The sequence below is a fragment of the Apostichopus japonicus genome, chromosome 3 (genome assembly GCF_037975245.1).
Source record: "Apostichopus japonicus isolate 1M-3 chromosome 3, ASM3797524v1, whole genome shotgun sequence".
Lineage (NCBI taxonomy): Eukaryota > Metazoa > Echinodermata > Holothuroidea > Aspidochirotida > Stichopodidae > Apostichopus > Apostichopus japonicus.
This window is the reverse complement of record NC_092563.1, coordinates 2,754,374-2,771,262: the sequence shown is the minus strand read 5'-3', so window position 1 is coordinate 2,771,262 and position 16,889 is coordinate 2,754,374. Positions and strand designations below refer to the sequence as shown.

At 37.0% G+C, this 16,889-nt stretch overlaps 1 protein-coding gene across 5 annotated transcripts in view; it reads left to right on the top strand.

Annotated features, from left to right (window-relative positions):
• LOC139960011 (uncharacterized) overlaps positions 1-16,889 on the top strand; it is an 88,799-nt gene that overhangs the window by 32,935 nt on the left and 38,975 nt on the right. For 2 of the 5 annotated variants that reach the window (XM_071958020.1, XM_071958038.1), the window contains 8 exons: positions 5,762-6,013; positions 7,220-7,471; positions 7,769-8,017; positions 8,412-8,660; positions 10,711-10,962; positions 11,687-11,938; positions 12,386-12,643; positions 15,228-15,479. In XM_071958020.1, coding sequence (XP_071814121.1) covers positions 5,762-6,013; positions 7,220-7,471; positions 7,769-8,017; positions 8,412-8,660; positions 10,711-10,962; positions 11,687-11,938; positions 12,386-12,643; positions 15,228-15,479 — 2,016 coding nt within the window. Of the gene's footprint in view, positions 1-2; positions 255-1,397; positions 1,650-3,428; positions 3,681-5,761; positions 6,014-7,219; positions 7,472-7,768; positions 8,018-8,411; positions 8,661-10,710; positions 10,963-11,686; positions 11,939-12,385; positions 12,644-15,227; positions 15,480-16,889 lie in introns of all 5 variants that reach the window. The other 3 variants (XM_071958011.1, XM_071958030.1, XM_071958047.1) reach the window with 3 other exon arrangements.

Below are 16,889 nucleotides of genomic sequence, written 5' to 3'. Positions count from 1 at the left end.
AGTCGATACAACCCCACCGACTGTTAATAGCTGTCCTACTGATGTACTTATCAATGTTGAGCTTGGAGAGACAGAGGGTAGGGCCACCTGGACAGAACCATCTTCAACAGATTTATCTGGGACTGATCAGCTGGTTTCTAGATCTCGTGCTCCTGGGACACTATTTCCTCTGGGAGATACAACTGTTACGTACTTATACACTGATGATTCTGGAAATACAGCTACTTGTGTATTCTGTGTGACAGTTGGAACAGGTAAATACCCTATGATGATAGTTAAGGTAAAATAAAACATGCAGTGGTAAAAGTGAGTTACGCTTACATTTTTGGAAAGAAATGATTAACTAGAATGGAATTCAAACAAATGATCAGGATTCACAATGTCTGTTTGCTTTACCACCCTATTTTGTATATTTGTTTAGTTTTCATAGAGATAAATTAAATTATGAAACAGAAAAGCACAAAAAATCAAATTTTACAATCTGATTGTAAGGAATTGTAAGGAACCCTATCAGTATTGACTCTGGGTTTAATTGGTTGAGTGGCAGTGTTTGTAGAGGTAAAGTTTTATTATTACAGGATCAAACAATTAAGCAATCATAAGAAAGACCTCAAGATGTCCAGCTGTCTGGGATGTGGCAGACCTTTTAACAGCGAAGTTTGAGAAGGGGAAGCAGGTCAATAATAAGAGGTTTCGGGGGTCGCTACAGTTTCATCCATCGATCCCTTCATCCCCTGGTTCGTACCAAGGCTTTGAAACGGCCACGGCTTAGATCCCTGGTCCCCTTGTGGGACATGAAAGCCGTCCTCAACCTCCTGGCTTCTCCCCCTTTGAGCCAATGCCATCTTGTCCTCTGTTAGAGTTGTCTATGAAGACGGCATTTCTTCTCGCGGCAGCATCGGCTCGACGTCAGAGGGCCCTTCACACGCAACTGAACTGCATGAAGTGCGTCTGGTCCCGGACCTGCCCTTTTTGTCGAAGGCCCAGATGGTGGACTTCTTACTACTGATACTTTCCCTTGCATAAGTAATTTGTCCAGAAGGTAAGGAGTTCCCGATGTAAGTTATCCCACTTGATTAGTGGTGGCTGCTTAACAGGGAACGACTTACCTTCTGGATCCCGCCCATCCTCCCCACACGCTAAGGTTTATGGGTGGTATTGAATGACCAGGCCAGGGCACTGGATCTAGCCAGACAGCTGGCTAGACTGGCTGCCCTTGGAAGGCTACGGTATGGTTGGTGGTAGTTTTTTTTATGAGTTGAGCACTGATGGCGTGGGAAAATGCATAAGTAAGTTTTCCAGAAGGTAAGTCATTCCCTCGTAATCAAGTGGGGATAATTTTGGTTATTATTTTGGGGATCATAATTGTTTATTTTGTGTATAATCATCTCTTGCAGTTGACACTATGGCACCCACCATTATTGGATGCCCTGCTGACAGTGAAGCTTTCACTGAACTAGGAACTCCGGGTAGGATGGTTTCATGGATAGAGCCCACAGCCTTTGATGTTTCTGGAACAGAAAGGTTGCAGTCTAGGTCCAATGACCCTAATTCTTTCTTTACCATTGGGTCAACAGATGTAACATATTCCTTTATCGATGATTCTGGAAATGTTGCTATTTGTCAGTTCACTGTCACTGTAACAGCAGGTAAACCCAAACTATTAATCTCACACTTTCTATCGTTCTCTCTTTCACTCTCTCCTGTTGGTCTTGCTATGTATTGGTCAGTCATTGTTGTGAGTATAGTTGCTGTTCTTGATACCTTCATATCAAATCTGAAAAACTTTGTTGCATTTTGCATTGAACTTTGCTTGAAATCCAAGCAGCTGTGATATTTTTCTTTGGTGACCAATATCAGGCATTTTATCAAACCTCTAACACATTTCTAAAGCTATGATTTAGAATTGTTGAAACTGTAAAAGCACCCTCTTATGGTTATTTGACCCAATTGAATATTATGGTGCTCAGATTTTTGAGTTAATTTTGATCCCTATATAGTCATTTCTCTGCTTGCAGTGCCAGCGCAAAGTAAAGGTACAAAAAAAGGTGAAATTTTCCAAATCTTATTTTAAACCCTCTCAAATACCTGGTTTTAGGTTGAGAATCACTTGATTCTTGCTTTGTAACCTCCCTTTGGTGTAAACGTCTTTCATGGTGTCTTGGTTTGATAAATTTTAATCTTAGTTTGCTTAGCATTTGGTAGCTCTCAGGTCAAAGTGTCCTCCAAATTGCAAAATGTTATGTTAATCAGTGAAGTGTAACTTTACCTTACCAATTCTTTGTTGCCCAAACAGGTATTCTACAACTATACGTTAATTGCCATGCATAGTGCATGGCAGAGATTGTAAATGTATTTTAAGTGACACTTGACTAGCTATTATATCCATTGTAGTATGTGATTTTAGTATCAATTAGTGCTGATAGTCGACTCTTTCTTTTGAAGTCGATTAATCGCATAGCTCTTCTCGCGATTACTGCGATTACTGGTTACAGATATGACCTCATCACTGTGATTTTTACATTGCAGAAATAGTCCAAGCAAATCTTTCTCCATGATCCATTGTCTTCATTGATTCTTTCGTGTCTTAATGCGTGGTGTCTAAATCATGTTAAAACATCTACAAAAACTGTAAACAATTTCCAATCTACGTTTCTTAAAATCATCCATAGTAAATCAAACACTTTTCAATGAATCTACGAGGCTACTACAGCTACAAGCACTAATAAAAGCAAACATGCAAACAATGGTTGTAACACCTTGTAGGGGTGTGATGATCATTATGAAAGAGTTTTCTGTAGGATGTTCAACGTTCTAGTCTAGGCTTTAGCCTAGCGCGATAGCAGGCACATATTTTGCACATTGAAATGAAACTCCACCGCATATCGTCACACTCTATCAGACATCAGTTAAATGTGAACCAGGCCAGTAATGAAGTAATTGTAAACATGTCTGAAGAAATGATAAATACTTTGGCAATCGTAAGAGATTAATAAGTTACGAACTTGCGATTATGTGCACTGATTAAACCTTGCTAGGACTGAATGCTGCACTTCAGAACAAGCGTATTACTGCATGAATCTAACTGGAGCAGATGCTTGCCAATTTTATCACAGCACAGTGCTAGTCTAACATTGTGAGAAGCTGTATACTTATTGCAATATTTGCTGACAAACTGCTTTAGTGTTGTTTTTGATAGCTTAAGTTATATTTCAAAAGCAGATTATGTGTAGTGCTAGTTTGTAGTAGAGTAATCGCAACTTAGGTTTTGAGAGCGATGAATCGAACTTCCAAAGTGTAATGGCGACTACTACTATCACTATAAGCATCAATATATTTATTAAACATATTTTTTCTAAATCAATTCTAAGAGATACTTTCTATGCCTTGATAGTTGTTTAATCTTGATAACATCTATACATCCTTAGTTGATAACATGGGACCGATCATCAGTGGCTGTCCTGCAGACTTTGAAGTGATCATTGAACTAGGGCAGACAAGTACCACTGTCACATGGACAGAACCCACTGCTACTGACGTTTCTGGATTTGCCGTGCTCTCTGACAGAAGCAATGCTCCAAATGACGAATTCTTTTTGGGAAATAATGAAGTTAGATATGTCTTTGTGGATAACAGCAACAACATGGCTGTATGCAGCTTTGTAATAACTATATCAACAAGTAAGTACATAAAACAGGCCTCATATTCAGAATATTTACTGGCTTAATGAAAGTGAAGTTTTGCCAATAGAAGAAGATTGGCTTTTACATATTTCTGCCAGTATAGACATTCAAAATATAAACACACGATAACTCTGTGTTAAAGCTGCAGTAACTAAACTCTGTATATAACAGACACCTGTGTTGCTGTTTATTATGATTTGATATATAATTGGGTTGCTCTCATAAGCCTATACAGCAACTAATATTTACTGTAATTCAGAAAAAATGCCAATGGAAATATGATTTTAGCCAGTAGGTTTTTAAGCACTTGTTTTTTTATAGCAAGTGGATAATATTGTGAAATTCTAGGCCTGAAAACCTAGTAATGAAGACATGCTTGTACTGCTATCGCTTATCAATTTTGACTGTGGAGGCGATTTATATTTGCGTAAAGTGACATTTCCCTCCTCTACCAGACATTTTCAGTGCAATAGTAATAATGTTGCAACTGTTAAAGGAATTTTTTAGTGAAATTTGGGATCCAGTCCTTTCGGTCATTGACCTAAGCCTTGCACTGTGATGAATTTTAATATCTGTGATAAAATGCTTGAAAAGTTGACCCGTCCTTCCAGAAATTTGAATCTAACACTGACTTACGTCAAGACGTGAAGTCAGTGCGGCACATTGGTCAGAATCGATCCGATCTCACTCTAAACTTGGCCTTGATACAATAGACAGGAATGTGTACAGGCTTTGTGTATGGCTGTGAATACAAAAAGATTGCACTCTAAGCTTGGCCTTGATACATGCATGGTGTAGACATCTACTAAACTGATATATAGGTTGAGATCTGTTCTATTGAGTTCACTGCATGCATGGTGTAGACATCTACTAGACTGATATATAGGTTGAGATATGTTCTATTGAATTCACTGCATGCATGGTGTAGACATCTACGAGACTGATATATAGGTTGAGATTTGTTCTATTGAGTTCACTGCATGCATGGTGTAGACATCTACTAAACTGATATATAGGTTGAGATCTGTTCTATTGAGTTCACTGCATGCATGGTGTAGACATCTACTAAACTGATATATAGGTTGAGATCTGTTCTATTGAGTTCACTGCATGCATGGTGTAGACATCTACTAAACTGATATATAGGTTGAGATCTGTTCTATTGAGTTCACTGCATGCATGGTGTAGACATCTACTAAACTGACATATAGGTTGAGATCTGTTCTATTGAGTTCACTGCATGCATGGTGTAGACATCTACTAAACTGACATATAGGTTAAGATCTGTTCTATTGAGTTCACAGTATGCATGGTGTAGACATCTACTAAACTGATATATAGGTTGAGATCTGTTCTATTGAGTTCACTGCATGCATGGTGTAGACATCTACTAAACTGATATATAGGTTGAGATCTGTTCTATTGAGTTCACTGCATGCATGGTGTAGACATCTACTAAACTGACATATAGGTTGAGATCTGTTCTATTGAGTTCACAGTATGCATGGTGTAGACATCTACTAAACTGATATATAGGTTGAGATCTGTTCTATTGAGTTCACTGCATGCATGGTGTAGACATCTACTAAACTGATATATAGGTTGAGATCTGTTCTATTGAGTTCACTGCATGCATGGTGTAGACATCTACTAAACTGACATATAGGTTGAGATCTGTTCTATTGAGTTCACAGTATGCATGGTGTAGACATCTAATCAACTGATATATAGGTTGAGAGCTGTTCTATTGAGTTCACAGTATGCATGGTGTAGAGTGAAGTCCACTCATCAGTGGTTCATAGTTGTTGAGTTATTATGCAGTGTTGTATATGATTGATGGTTAAGAAATTGCTTTCAATGTTTCTGAACCTTCCATTGAATCAAGTCATGGAGAAACTCTATTTACTAAAGGGTCCCTATATGCATAGCTGATCCAAGGCTTAAGCTGCAATGTGCATTTTAGTTTGTTGCCATTGTAACTCCTACATGACTAGTTAGCTATATTTTCTTCAAATGTATATTAATTGAAGTATAATTATGTATGCATGTCTAAGTCAATTTGATCATTATCTCTTCAGTCGACACCACACCCCCTGATGTTATGGGTTGCCCTCAGAGTGTGTTGGAGACTGTTGAGCTAGGTGTTACCAGTGTCCCAGTGTTTTGGGTAGAACCAACCGTGACTGATATTTCGGGTACTGAACGATTAGACGATAGATCCCATCAGCCAGGACAGCCATTTATCGTTGGGTCGACCACAGTCACTTATGTGTTTTCTGATGCCAGCAATAACATCGCCAGATGTATCTTTAATGTCATAGTAACCACAGGTTTGTCTGCTAAATGTCTTTAGTTTGAACCTATATAAATGTATGTTATATGTCAGATGTCATATGTCAGATGTATCTTTAATGTCATAGTAACCCCAGGTTTGTCTGCTAAATGTCTTTAGTTTGAACCTATATAAATGTATCTTATATGTCAGATGTCATATGTTAGATGTATCTTTAATGTCATAGTGACCACAGGTTTGTATGCTAATGTCTTTAGTTTGAACATATCTAAATGTATCTTATATGTCAGATGTCATATGTCAGATGTATCTTTAATGTCATAGTGACCACAGGTTTGTATGCTAATGTCTTTAGTTTGAACATATCTAAATGTATCTTATATGTCAGATGTCATATGTCAGATGTATCTTTAATGTCATAGTAACCACAGGTTTGTCTGCTAAATGTCTTTAGTTTGAACCTATCTAAATGTATCTTAAATGTCGTAATGTCGTAGTGACAACAGGTTATCTGCTAAATGTCTAAGTCTGAACCTATCTAGATGTATTTAAAATGTCATGTCATGTCAGATGTATCTTTAATTTCATAGTAACAACAGGCTTGTATGCTAAATTTCTTCAGTCTGAACCCCATTTGACTTTAAACATAGGGAAGTAATTTATCTAGTATCGCAAAGCCAAATACTATGCAGAATGGTCATATTGCTACACAAATGTGAAGATGCATAAATTATACTTGTGCACAGGACCGTATCAATTTCAGCATTTTATGAGATACAACATTCCTAAGCCTCAAAACTGCTATAATAGAATCTGAACGATCTGAACATTAAATTTATACCCAGAACATGGTTGTTAAAAAGGGATTTGGTTTTGGCATGCATTATTTCCTTTTCATAGATAAATAATTACACATTATAACAACAATTTTTTTTCAAAACTCAACTGCTATTGTGATGTCACTCACTCTTGCCAAAAGTTTTCATACAGATTTGCCAAACATTTCAAAATAACATGCATTCAGGATGTGATTTCCATCTACTAGAAATGGAGAATGTACTATTTTGATCACTGGAATATCCCTGTAAGTCATTGCATACCAATAGCACAGACGGCTTAAATTTAACCAAAAGATATGTATCTTTAATTCACAGATGTTGAAATTTTCCAAGTTTCTTACTAAGAAAGGGATTAATAGAGCTAACTTGAGTTACATTTTTTTTCTTCTGTTTTTGCTTTCTAGTGGATACTACCCCACCTTCAATAACGGGGTGTCCTGTACAACCAGTCGTAGAGCAAGTAGAGTTGGGAATAACTGGTACCTTTGTGACGTGGACTCCACCAACCGCAACAGATATGTCAAATCCTGTCACTGTAAATGTCAATCAAAACCCTGGTACATTCTTCCTTGTAGGAACAATGGCTATTACCTATACCTTTACCGATGCTGCGAATAACCAGAATTTCTGTACATTTGACGTAGTTGTAATCACAAGTAAGTTTCCCAGTGTACACGGATGAGAACAATACTTGTCACTTTCAATAACTAGGAGAGTACCCAAATCAATTATGAATACATACAGAAAAGAATTATGCTGATGGTGAAATAATATATCCCAATTATAATGTCGAGAACAGATCTAATTTATAATTGGTTCATACAGGAAGCTTGTACTGAAAACTTTGTTCAAACACACATCTATGAATGTGAATATGTACATGTATACAGTACATGTGCTTTTTACCTTTAGCCATTTGCATTAAGATAATTTTATGATTTGTTTTCTGGCAGCTGACACAACTGACCCTGAAATAAGTGGTTGTCCAGTCTTAGTTATGGAAATTGTTGAATTAGGAGAAGCTGGAAGAATTGTCACCTGGGTGGAACCTACTGCCACAGATCTGTCCGGTGCCGTTGATGTCTCCCGAACTCGTGCTCCAGATGAGTTCTTCATAGTGGGGGACACAACTGTTATATATACCTTCACGGATAGCAGTATGAACACTGCAGAATGTGTGTTCACCGTTCGGGTAACCACAGGTGAGTACCCCTTCAAGAATCACAGAGGTGTCGATCGTCTCGGTTTCAAAGGAATTTCATGAAGTTAATAGGAATTATCTGAATCGTAAACAATCTGTCTCTGCTCGGAAACAATCACTGGCAAGAGCATCCCAGAAGTGCAAAATCAATGTGAGAATAAATGTAACTCAAGATGCACTATAAGATCTGAAGGTCAAATACATGATGCAACCATCACATACAATTTTATCAGCTTGTGACAGGGAGAAGGGGTGGGAGGGAGTCGGATCCATGTTTCCCACAGGCATCTCTTTCATAACAAGCACGTATGATTGTTGGCTGTAATTATTGTTAACATTGTTTTATTTAGATTAATAGAGTGCTGTGGAATCTCCATATGTTTTTCACTTTATAGACGACACAACACCTCCAGAAATTTTAAACTGTCCGTCTGACATACAAGAAATGATTGAACTTGGAGCAGCAGATCCGACGATCTTTTGGGTAGAGCCTCGTGCAATGGACCTTAGTGAAACCAGAATCGTCTCTCAAAGCAGTAGTCCTGGTCAAACGTTCCCTGTTGGATCAACAGTTGTAACCTACATCTTCGCTGATACAAGTGACAACAATGCTATATGTAGCTTTATGGTCACTGTAATAACAAGTAAAATGTTTGATTTTTGCTTTCTCTTCATAAACTGTGTACACTGCATATCTATGTGAAGAGAAAATGCTGATGTATCTACTTAACTATTTATGAATGCTAGGTTAGGTTCGCTAGATTCGTACACTCACATATCTTTAAATGAATTGCCAAATTAAATTTTTAATTTGATTATATGCTCATATGAAACTGTAGGCAAGTGTACTTAAAGTGACACAGTATGATATTAACATTGTCCCCTTAGTTCCTGATTCCCAGCACTTTTATCAAATTAACTGTGTCTCATAGTAAAGGTTACAATTGATCACGATGAAACATACTCATATTTTCCACCAAATGAACATTAATTAGCCCAAAGAATTATGGATTTCATTGGAATAATTATCATTGTCATAAGGAAACACACCAGCAAATTCCCTCAATTCAATGGGACTGGTCAATCTAGTGAACTGAATTGTTATGTGATGTTTTTACCAAGTGTTCTCAATATACATTTGTAAGCCATTGTTTCCTTTTCATAACCAGAATAGCTACTGTCCAACCTCTGTGCATGGTCCAGTACACAGCTATATTTGATTATACCTAAATGTTGGCATTCTGAATGAAACAAGACTAATTTTATTCGAAATTAATTTCATTCAAGTCATATTCACAAATGAATGAATGAAAGCATCAACAGTTACTTTCCCATGACATAGGAAAGCATTGTAATGTAGGTTATACAATTCATATTTAGAGTGTTGTTTTTGTTTTGTTTTGTCACAAAGGAAGTTATTGTGTCACTAACATATTTGGGAAGCGTCAAAGTTTCCCTTTTGTTCATGTCTGTTATACATACCAAAGTAGAGCTTGTTCCCTGTAACAGGAAATTTCCCCCCCCTGAAAATTTTCCCCCCGGGGGGGAATTTTTCCTAGGATAAATTCCCCCCACCCTGAAAATATACCCCCCACCATAAGCATGATCAATTTTCTTGGCAGCACCTGCAAGTCTTTAGCTTGCAATGAATTTCATAATATTCCTATATTCCAAAAGGCGATATCTCAAATTCAGTGTATGATGAGATGGTCGATCGCTTGTTCATGGCAATTAAACGCTAGGAATATATCCTTCACGTATTCGCAACATTTTTTTAGTGGCCAGCGGACAGTTAGTTGCAAGGATTGGTGCAATTTAGCCAGTTGAGAAAATCAGTAGCCAACTCCCAATATCCAATTTCATATCGAGGAAGTCCAGGTAACTTTGTCTAATGATGCATGAAGAGTAATTCAATGGTGTTCAATCAGTTTCTTAAGCCATAATTAAGATAATCCCATTGAGCTTCACCACAGCTCATAAACAATAATCAATAAGTCAACCCCTTCCCAATAAACATTGATTCCTCCTGTGGAACCATCATACCAACACAATGTAATAGTTTCAATTTACAATGATTATACTTGACTACATCAGTAACATCAGAGCATCAGAGCTAGTCCCATTCCATTCATGGCACTGCATTCATGGCCTAACCCTAACCCAAGACATTTCCTCTGAATATCCTTATTGCAGGAATGATATATTCCAAGTTTATGCCCAAAAAATGTTAAAATCTCCTTATTATAGTTCCATGATGAGATATCCTTGATAGGTGTACAAAAATATAATTAACTAGAATTACATGAAGGTGGGGGGGAATTTTTCCTAGGAATAATGCCCCCCCGGGGGGGAATTTTTCCTAGGAATAATGCCCCCCCGGGGGGGAATATTTCCTAGGAAATCTCCACCCAGGGGGAAAATTTCCTAGGAAATATTCCCCTCGGGGGGGGGGGGAATATTTTCAGGTGGGAAAAAATCCTGTTACACCGGTAATGTCGTAATGATGTTGATTATACAATCTAACTGCATATTTCCAGGTTTATGTGTTTAGCATGATTATACTCTAGCGATACTGTTCCCTTTTAATTCACAGACAGATGACATCATCTACTAATAAATTACACATAAAGCAAAAAAGTTATTGATGATACCAATAAACTTGAATTCCATTGTTATTAAAATTGTTCATTTCAGTGGATACAACCCCACCCACCATCTCCAACTGTCCGGCTACACAGAGTATTTCAGTAGAGCTTGGATTAACAGAAGGCAATGTCATTTGGGTTGAACCCTCAGCCACTGATCTTTCAGGAACTGCTGACCTCTCTGTGCGCAGTCATGCCCCTGGGTCCGAGTTTCCTCTTGGTCAGACAACTGTCATGTATATCTTCGTTGATGCCTCCATGAATGCTAATATTTGCCAGTTCATTGTGATTGTCAACACAAGTAAGGATATTAAAATAGTCTCATTCTCTAAAATTCAATCTGGTTTTATCATAAGTTAGATATTGTGTATCTGATCAAACAATCTTGAACTTAAACACAAATGTTGGTAATACAAAGCAGATTTTTTTTTTTTTTTTTTACTTTTCTCAATATATTTTTTACTTTTTTCTTCAGCATACCTTCAGTATGCATTAGCATGGATTCTATGAAGAGCTACACATTAAAATGAAATGTAATTTAGAATGAGGTTAATATAGTGTACATTATAGTAGTTAAGCTAAATTAATATGAAGATACCTACTAGTTAAATGCCTAAAAATATCTGTTTTTTTTTTTTTTCATTTTTATCAATAGGCTAAGAGATGTTTGTGTATACATGTCTCCAAATTATAAAAATCCAACTTGCATTTGCAATATCTTAAATGTACTAAGAAGAAAAAATAGGAAGAATATGAACAAGCTATATCCACTGATGGGTTTAGGTAGCAAAGTAAATTTGCATATATGGCTAGAGTTTTCCTTTATGGTTCTTAATGGTTGCACTATCCTATTAAATTACTCCAGTAGAGTTGACGACGATAAAATTGGACAAGGACAACAAACTTGACTATGCAAGGCCACATAAACTGTGGTAAATGCTCCTCAAAATGACTGGATAATGTAAACCTGTGATACCCAGTGTGTTTTGGTCATGAAGTATCTTTCTTTCTCTTTTCTACTTTAGTGGATACCATGTCACCCATTATTAGTGATTGTCCTGGAATCATAACACAGGAAATAGAGCTAGGTCTGACAGGGACCACAATATTTTGGACAGAACCAACAGCGACAGATTTATCTGGAGTAGCTATAGTAACGATGAGATCCAACGCACCAAATGATTTCTTCACAACGGGACTAACCACCGTGTCTTACACTTTCTCTGATAATGCTGGAAACACTGCTGTCTGCACTTTCATGATATTCATCACAACAAGTAACTAAAAAAAAAATTTTGTTTACAAAGTATTGTGATGTTTCTTCCTGACATTTGGTCTATATCTCAGTTTTTATCTGCAGATTATTAGTTAGCTACCATGCTGTGTTTCAACATGGTCTTTTATATATACCTCTCTCATTTAATTTTACCAATTGTGATTGTTGTATATATAATGAGCTGACTCAGTCATATTTGTATAATCTTTATGAAAAATTGCCAATTCAAAGCCTTTTAATAGGATATACAGGGAGAGCCAACTGGGTTTTAATAGGAAACTAAGCTTTCTTAGTTTAGCATGCAGGTGGTTTGTCCTATATTAAGAGTATGTGAATAGTATTTAGCCAATCGATAAAACCTTTCCATTTATGATTAAAATGGTTTGTTTATTCCTATTTCGCTATCCATCGCTTGCTTCAAACTCTTAATATGCTCTTCATGATACAGTTGACACAATACCTCCAACCATAAGTGGATGCCCAGCAGACATCTCAGAAACCATTGAATTAGGACTGCCAGGGAGAGTAATATCATGGATAGAACCGACTGCTTCTGATACTTCTGGTACAGCAATGCTCTCCTCTCGGTCTGATGCTCCAGGAACATTTTTTGCAGTTGACGTTCTGCATAGAACAATCACTTATACTTTTGTTGATGCTTCTGGGAATACTGCAAACTGTGAATTCATGTTATGGTTTATAATTGGTAAGATCTTTAATCATATTATAACTAATATATCTTCTAATTTAATGATATTACAGTGCAGTCCAAAGACTACTAACTTATTTTCAAACACTTAATGTTTCCTTGCATCTGAGAAAAGAACAGTCATGTATACATTTAGCGATGAATCTGGGAATCTTGATATCTGTGAATTCTGTATAGAGTTTGTTTTTGGTGAGATCTTTCAGGATATTTTAACATAAATCTTCTACTCTTAAGATTATTACTGAACAATCTGACGACATCTAAGTTTGCCTAGTACAATATCACAACTTATGCTACTTGCTGAAAACTGCTAATAAAATCTACTTGCTGAACTTAAATTTCTAGTTGCATATTCCTTAAATTTAATACAAGAGCAACATTAACTTTTTGCATATATTGATATTGAATATGAAGCTGCAAACAGTATTCAATTTTGTTCATTTATCATATCAGGCCACAGGAGTTTGCATTTCTTGGGCAACAATTTTCCAATGCCATACATAGAGATCATGGTAACAGGAAACCCTAAGACTTGGAAAACTACATGGGAACCCTTTTTTTCTTGTAAATCTTAGTCTGATTAAATCTGCATGTCAACTTTACCCTGCCACAATCATCTTGCCAAAGGTCTCACTATATACATGTTTTGCAGCTTTGAGTCGATGGATTTTCCTAGCTGGTATTTACATCTATCAAAGGGAGACCTTTTCATGACAACCTGCCAAAGAACCTGAAGTCTGTTCTTATACCCTAATACTTTTCAGCTATATGTATGAGGATCTGGTTCTTGTTTAATACAACACTGATATTGTTCTAAATAATATCCAAACCAAGAAATTCTAACCCATTTCTTACGATAAAAGAATTATGAAATAATGAGTATTTGTGATGCACTTATTGCTTCTTTCATGCAAGGTCTAATTTTGAAGAAAACAAATAGAACATTTAGATTACATTAAACATTTAGATTACATGGGCATGAGCACTACATATCACATCTGTACCTAAATTGAGTATTAGGACAGTAAAGCTAGCCTTACATAGACTAAAGTCCTACACTGACTGTTTACTCCCAGCTAGCTGGTCCAGGTTTCTGACTGTTGTACTTCCAGCCAGCTGGTCCAGGCTTCCTACTGTTGTACTGCCAGCTAGCTGGTCCAGGTTTCTGACTGTTGTACTCCTAGCTAGCTGGTCCAGGTTTCTGACTGTTGTACTTCCAGCCAGCTGGTCCAGGTTTCTGACTGTTGTACTGCCAGCTAGCTGGTCCAGGTTTCTGACTGTTGTACTGCAAGCTAGATGGTCCAAATTGCCTTATAGACTTAAGTTCTACACTGACGTTGTACTGCCAGCTAGCTGGTCCAGGTTGCCTCACATAATTTAAAGTCCTACACTGACTGTTGTACTACCAGCTAGCTGGTCCAGGTTTCTGACTGTTGTACTACCAGCTAGCTGGTCCAGGTTTCTGACTGTTGTACTGCAAGCTAGATGGTCCAAGTTGCCTTATAGACTTAAGGTCTACACTGACTGTTGTACTGCCAGCTAGCTGGTCCGGTTTGCCTTACATAATTTAAAGTCCTACACTGACTGTTGTACTGCCAGTTAACTGGTCCAGGTTTTTCTCTCAAACTACTCTTTACTGTAAATGTAAACATTTTCAACTATATTCCTTTCACATTTTTTTCCTTCTTCAAATTAATCGTTGAGGCTGGGGACTGAATTTCTTTCTGAATATTGCTCCATCCTATATGGTGTACTATCGCAACTTTTTTCCCATGAATGGCTTTGTTAAGCAGGTTTTGCATCTTCTAGTTGATTTCTAGTAATTTAAGCATAGCATATACAGCACACAGTCAAGGTGTAGCATATACCAATGGTGAAAGCTGTTAGACGACGTACTGTGTGAAGAAAGTAGCTAAAGAGTTTCTAGTTTGTGAGTCAGTGGCTGGTCATATGAAATAAAGATTGATTGATGATGACACCCAGACTTTCAGAGGTGTGTGTTCCTTTAATGCAGGGTATCTTTGTTTTTTATTTTACTCGTAAATGCAGAAATCCAGTTGCATTTAGTGAGTAAATAGGGTGAATTATGAGACCTGTGTAGGCAAAAGTTATGAAACTAAATAAATGATCAGTAATTGATAGATCAAGTCAGTTTGTCGTATCCTTTTACCATGAAATCTGTTTAATCCATGGAAAATTGTATAAATTTGTATATAGTTTTATCATATGTTGGATTACCAAATTGAAGAGGAACATTGTTTAACTAGTAACAATTTCCTGAAAGAGCTCAAACTATGACCACTGCACTCATTTGCCTCTACAATACCCTCTCAAATTACATTTGGAAGACCAATTTCTGTTCTTTAGCAAATATTACATGTTTCTAATGTTGCCCCATGAAACTTTAGTTTATCAGAGGCAAGTTGAAGTCCAGGCAGAGAATAGAACAACATATTTACTGAAATTGTGCAGTTTTGTCATTAACTCAATGGATCCAATGTCCAAAGTGGAATCCTGAGTTTGAATACTTTAGCTTAAAGGTCGGGTAACACCTGTTGTATTTATTTTCTTTTTTTTGTAGAGGATACAGTTCCACCAACAATTTCTGGATGTCCCAATGATATGTCTGCTGTCATTGAGTTAGGAACTCAAACTGCTGTTGTTGGATGGACGGAACCAACAGCCACCGACATTTCTGGAACAGTCGTACTGACATCACGTTCTAATGGACCAGGAGAAAGCTTCTCAATTGGCATGACCACTGTGGTGTACTTATTTTCAGATGAAACTGGCAATGTTGCAAGTTGTAGCTTTTTAGTAACTGTCACAACTGGTAAGATTGATAAATTCAAGTATTTAAGGTTAATGATTGCTGTAATCATATTGAATGTAATATTTAAGATGAGCACAGCTGAGGAATAGCTGTATACATCTGACTAGTACCCAGTGATACCCAACCACTGTTTAGTAATTTACCAGAAGTATTGATTTATACTGTGTAAGTGATAAGCTTAATCACCAATATTAAGGCATGCCAAAACCCATTATCTCTGCATAATTGTTTCAATTTAAACTAGGATAACCGATGAGGTATAGTCATATAATAGTACCCATATATCATTCTTTTCTGGCAAAGGATATCCACAAAGATGTATGGTTATGTATCAGGACCAATATATCCATATAACTTAGCAATCTGTGACCGCTGCGGTATATAGTCATGTATCATGGCAAATATATCCATCTATAAATGTATAGTAGCAAAGGATATCCACAAAGATGTATTGTTATGTATCAGGACTAATATATCCATATAACTTAGCAATCTGTGACTGCTGGAGTATTTAGTAGCAAAAGGATATCCACAAAGGTGCATGGTTACGTATCAGGACCAATATATCCATATAACTTAGCAATCTGTGACCGCTGCGTTATATAGTCATGTATCAGGACCAATATATCGATATAACTTAGCAATTTATGACCGCTGGGGTATTTAGTCAAGTATCAGGACCAATATATCCATCTGTAAATATATAGTAGCAAAGGATATCCTCAAAGATGTATTGTTATGTATCAGGACCATAATATCCATCTAATATATCCATCTATAAATATAGAATAGAAAAAGATATCCAGAAAGATGTTTGGTTTGGTAAGGTTAACAGCTAAGGCATCTACTTGTGTAATCGGACAGGAAAACATGTACAATTATATGTTAGGTAAGGTTAACAGCTAAGGCATCTACTTGTGTAATCGGACAGGAAAACATGTACAATTATATGTTAAGTAAGGTTAACAGCTAAGGGAAGGCTCGCAAATTTAACCGGCGATGATCGAAGGCCCAGCCAGCAGCACACCACTGCTCATTATGCAGCCTGCATATCGCTCACGCTTGAGTGCACACACCCACGGTAACTCCGTGAAAGTAATGAGCATTGAGCTCCCAACACAGAAGCGCTGCTATTGTTTGTAAACAAAAGCGGTACTTGCCTTTTCCTGGTCTGTGGTGTTTACGTAACAATGGCACTGTGACCACAGTAGAAGGAGATTTATTTCAAGAACGAGTTGAAATCTTCATGAACTATTTTCGTATCGAATGTTTCAAAATACTTTCAGACTTCTTTTCCTGTACAAAGTATTTTCATTCACTAACACTGATCCATCTCTCTTTTCTCTACTCGAACAGTAAGTTGGTACACCTTTCAAATTTTACGAAAGATCGAGCAAAATACTTTCGAAA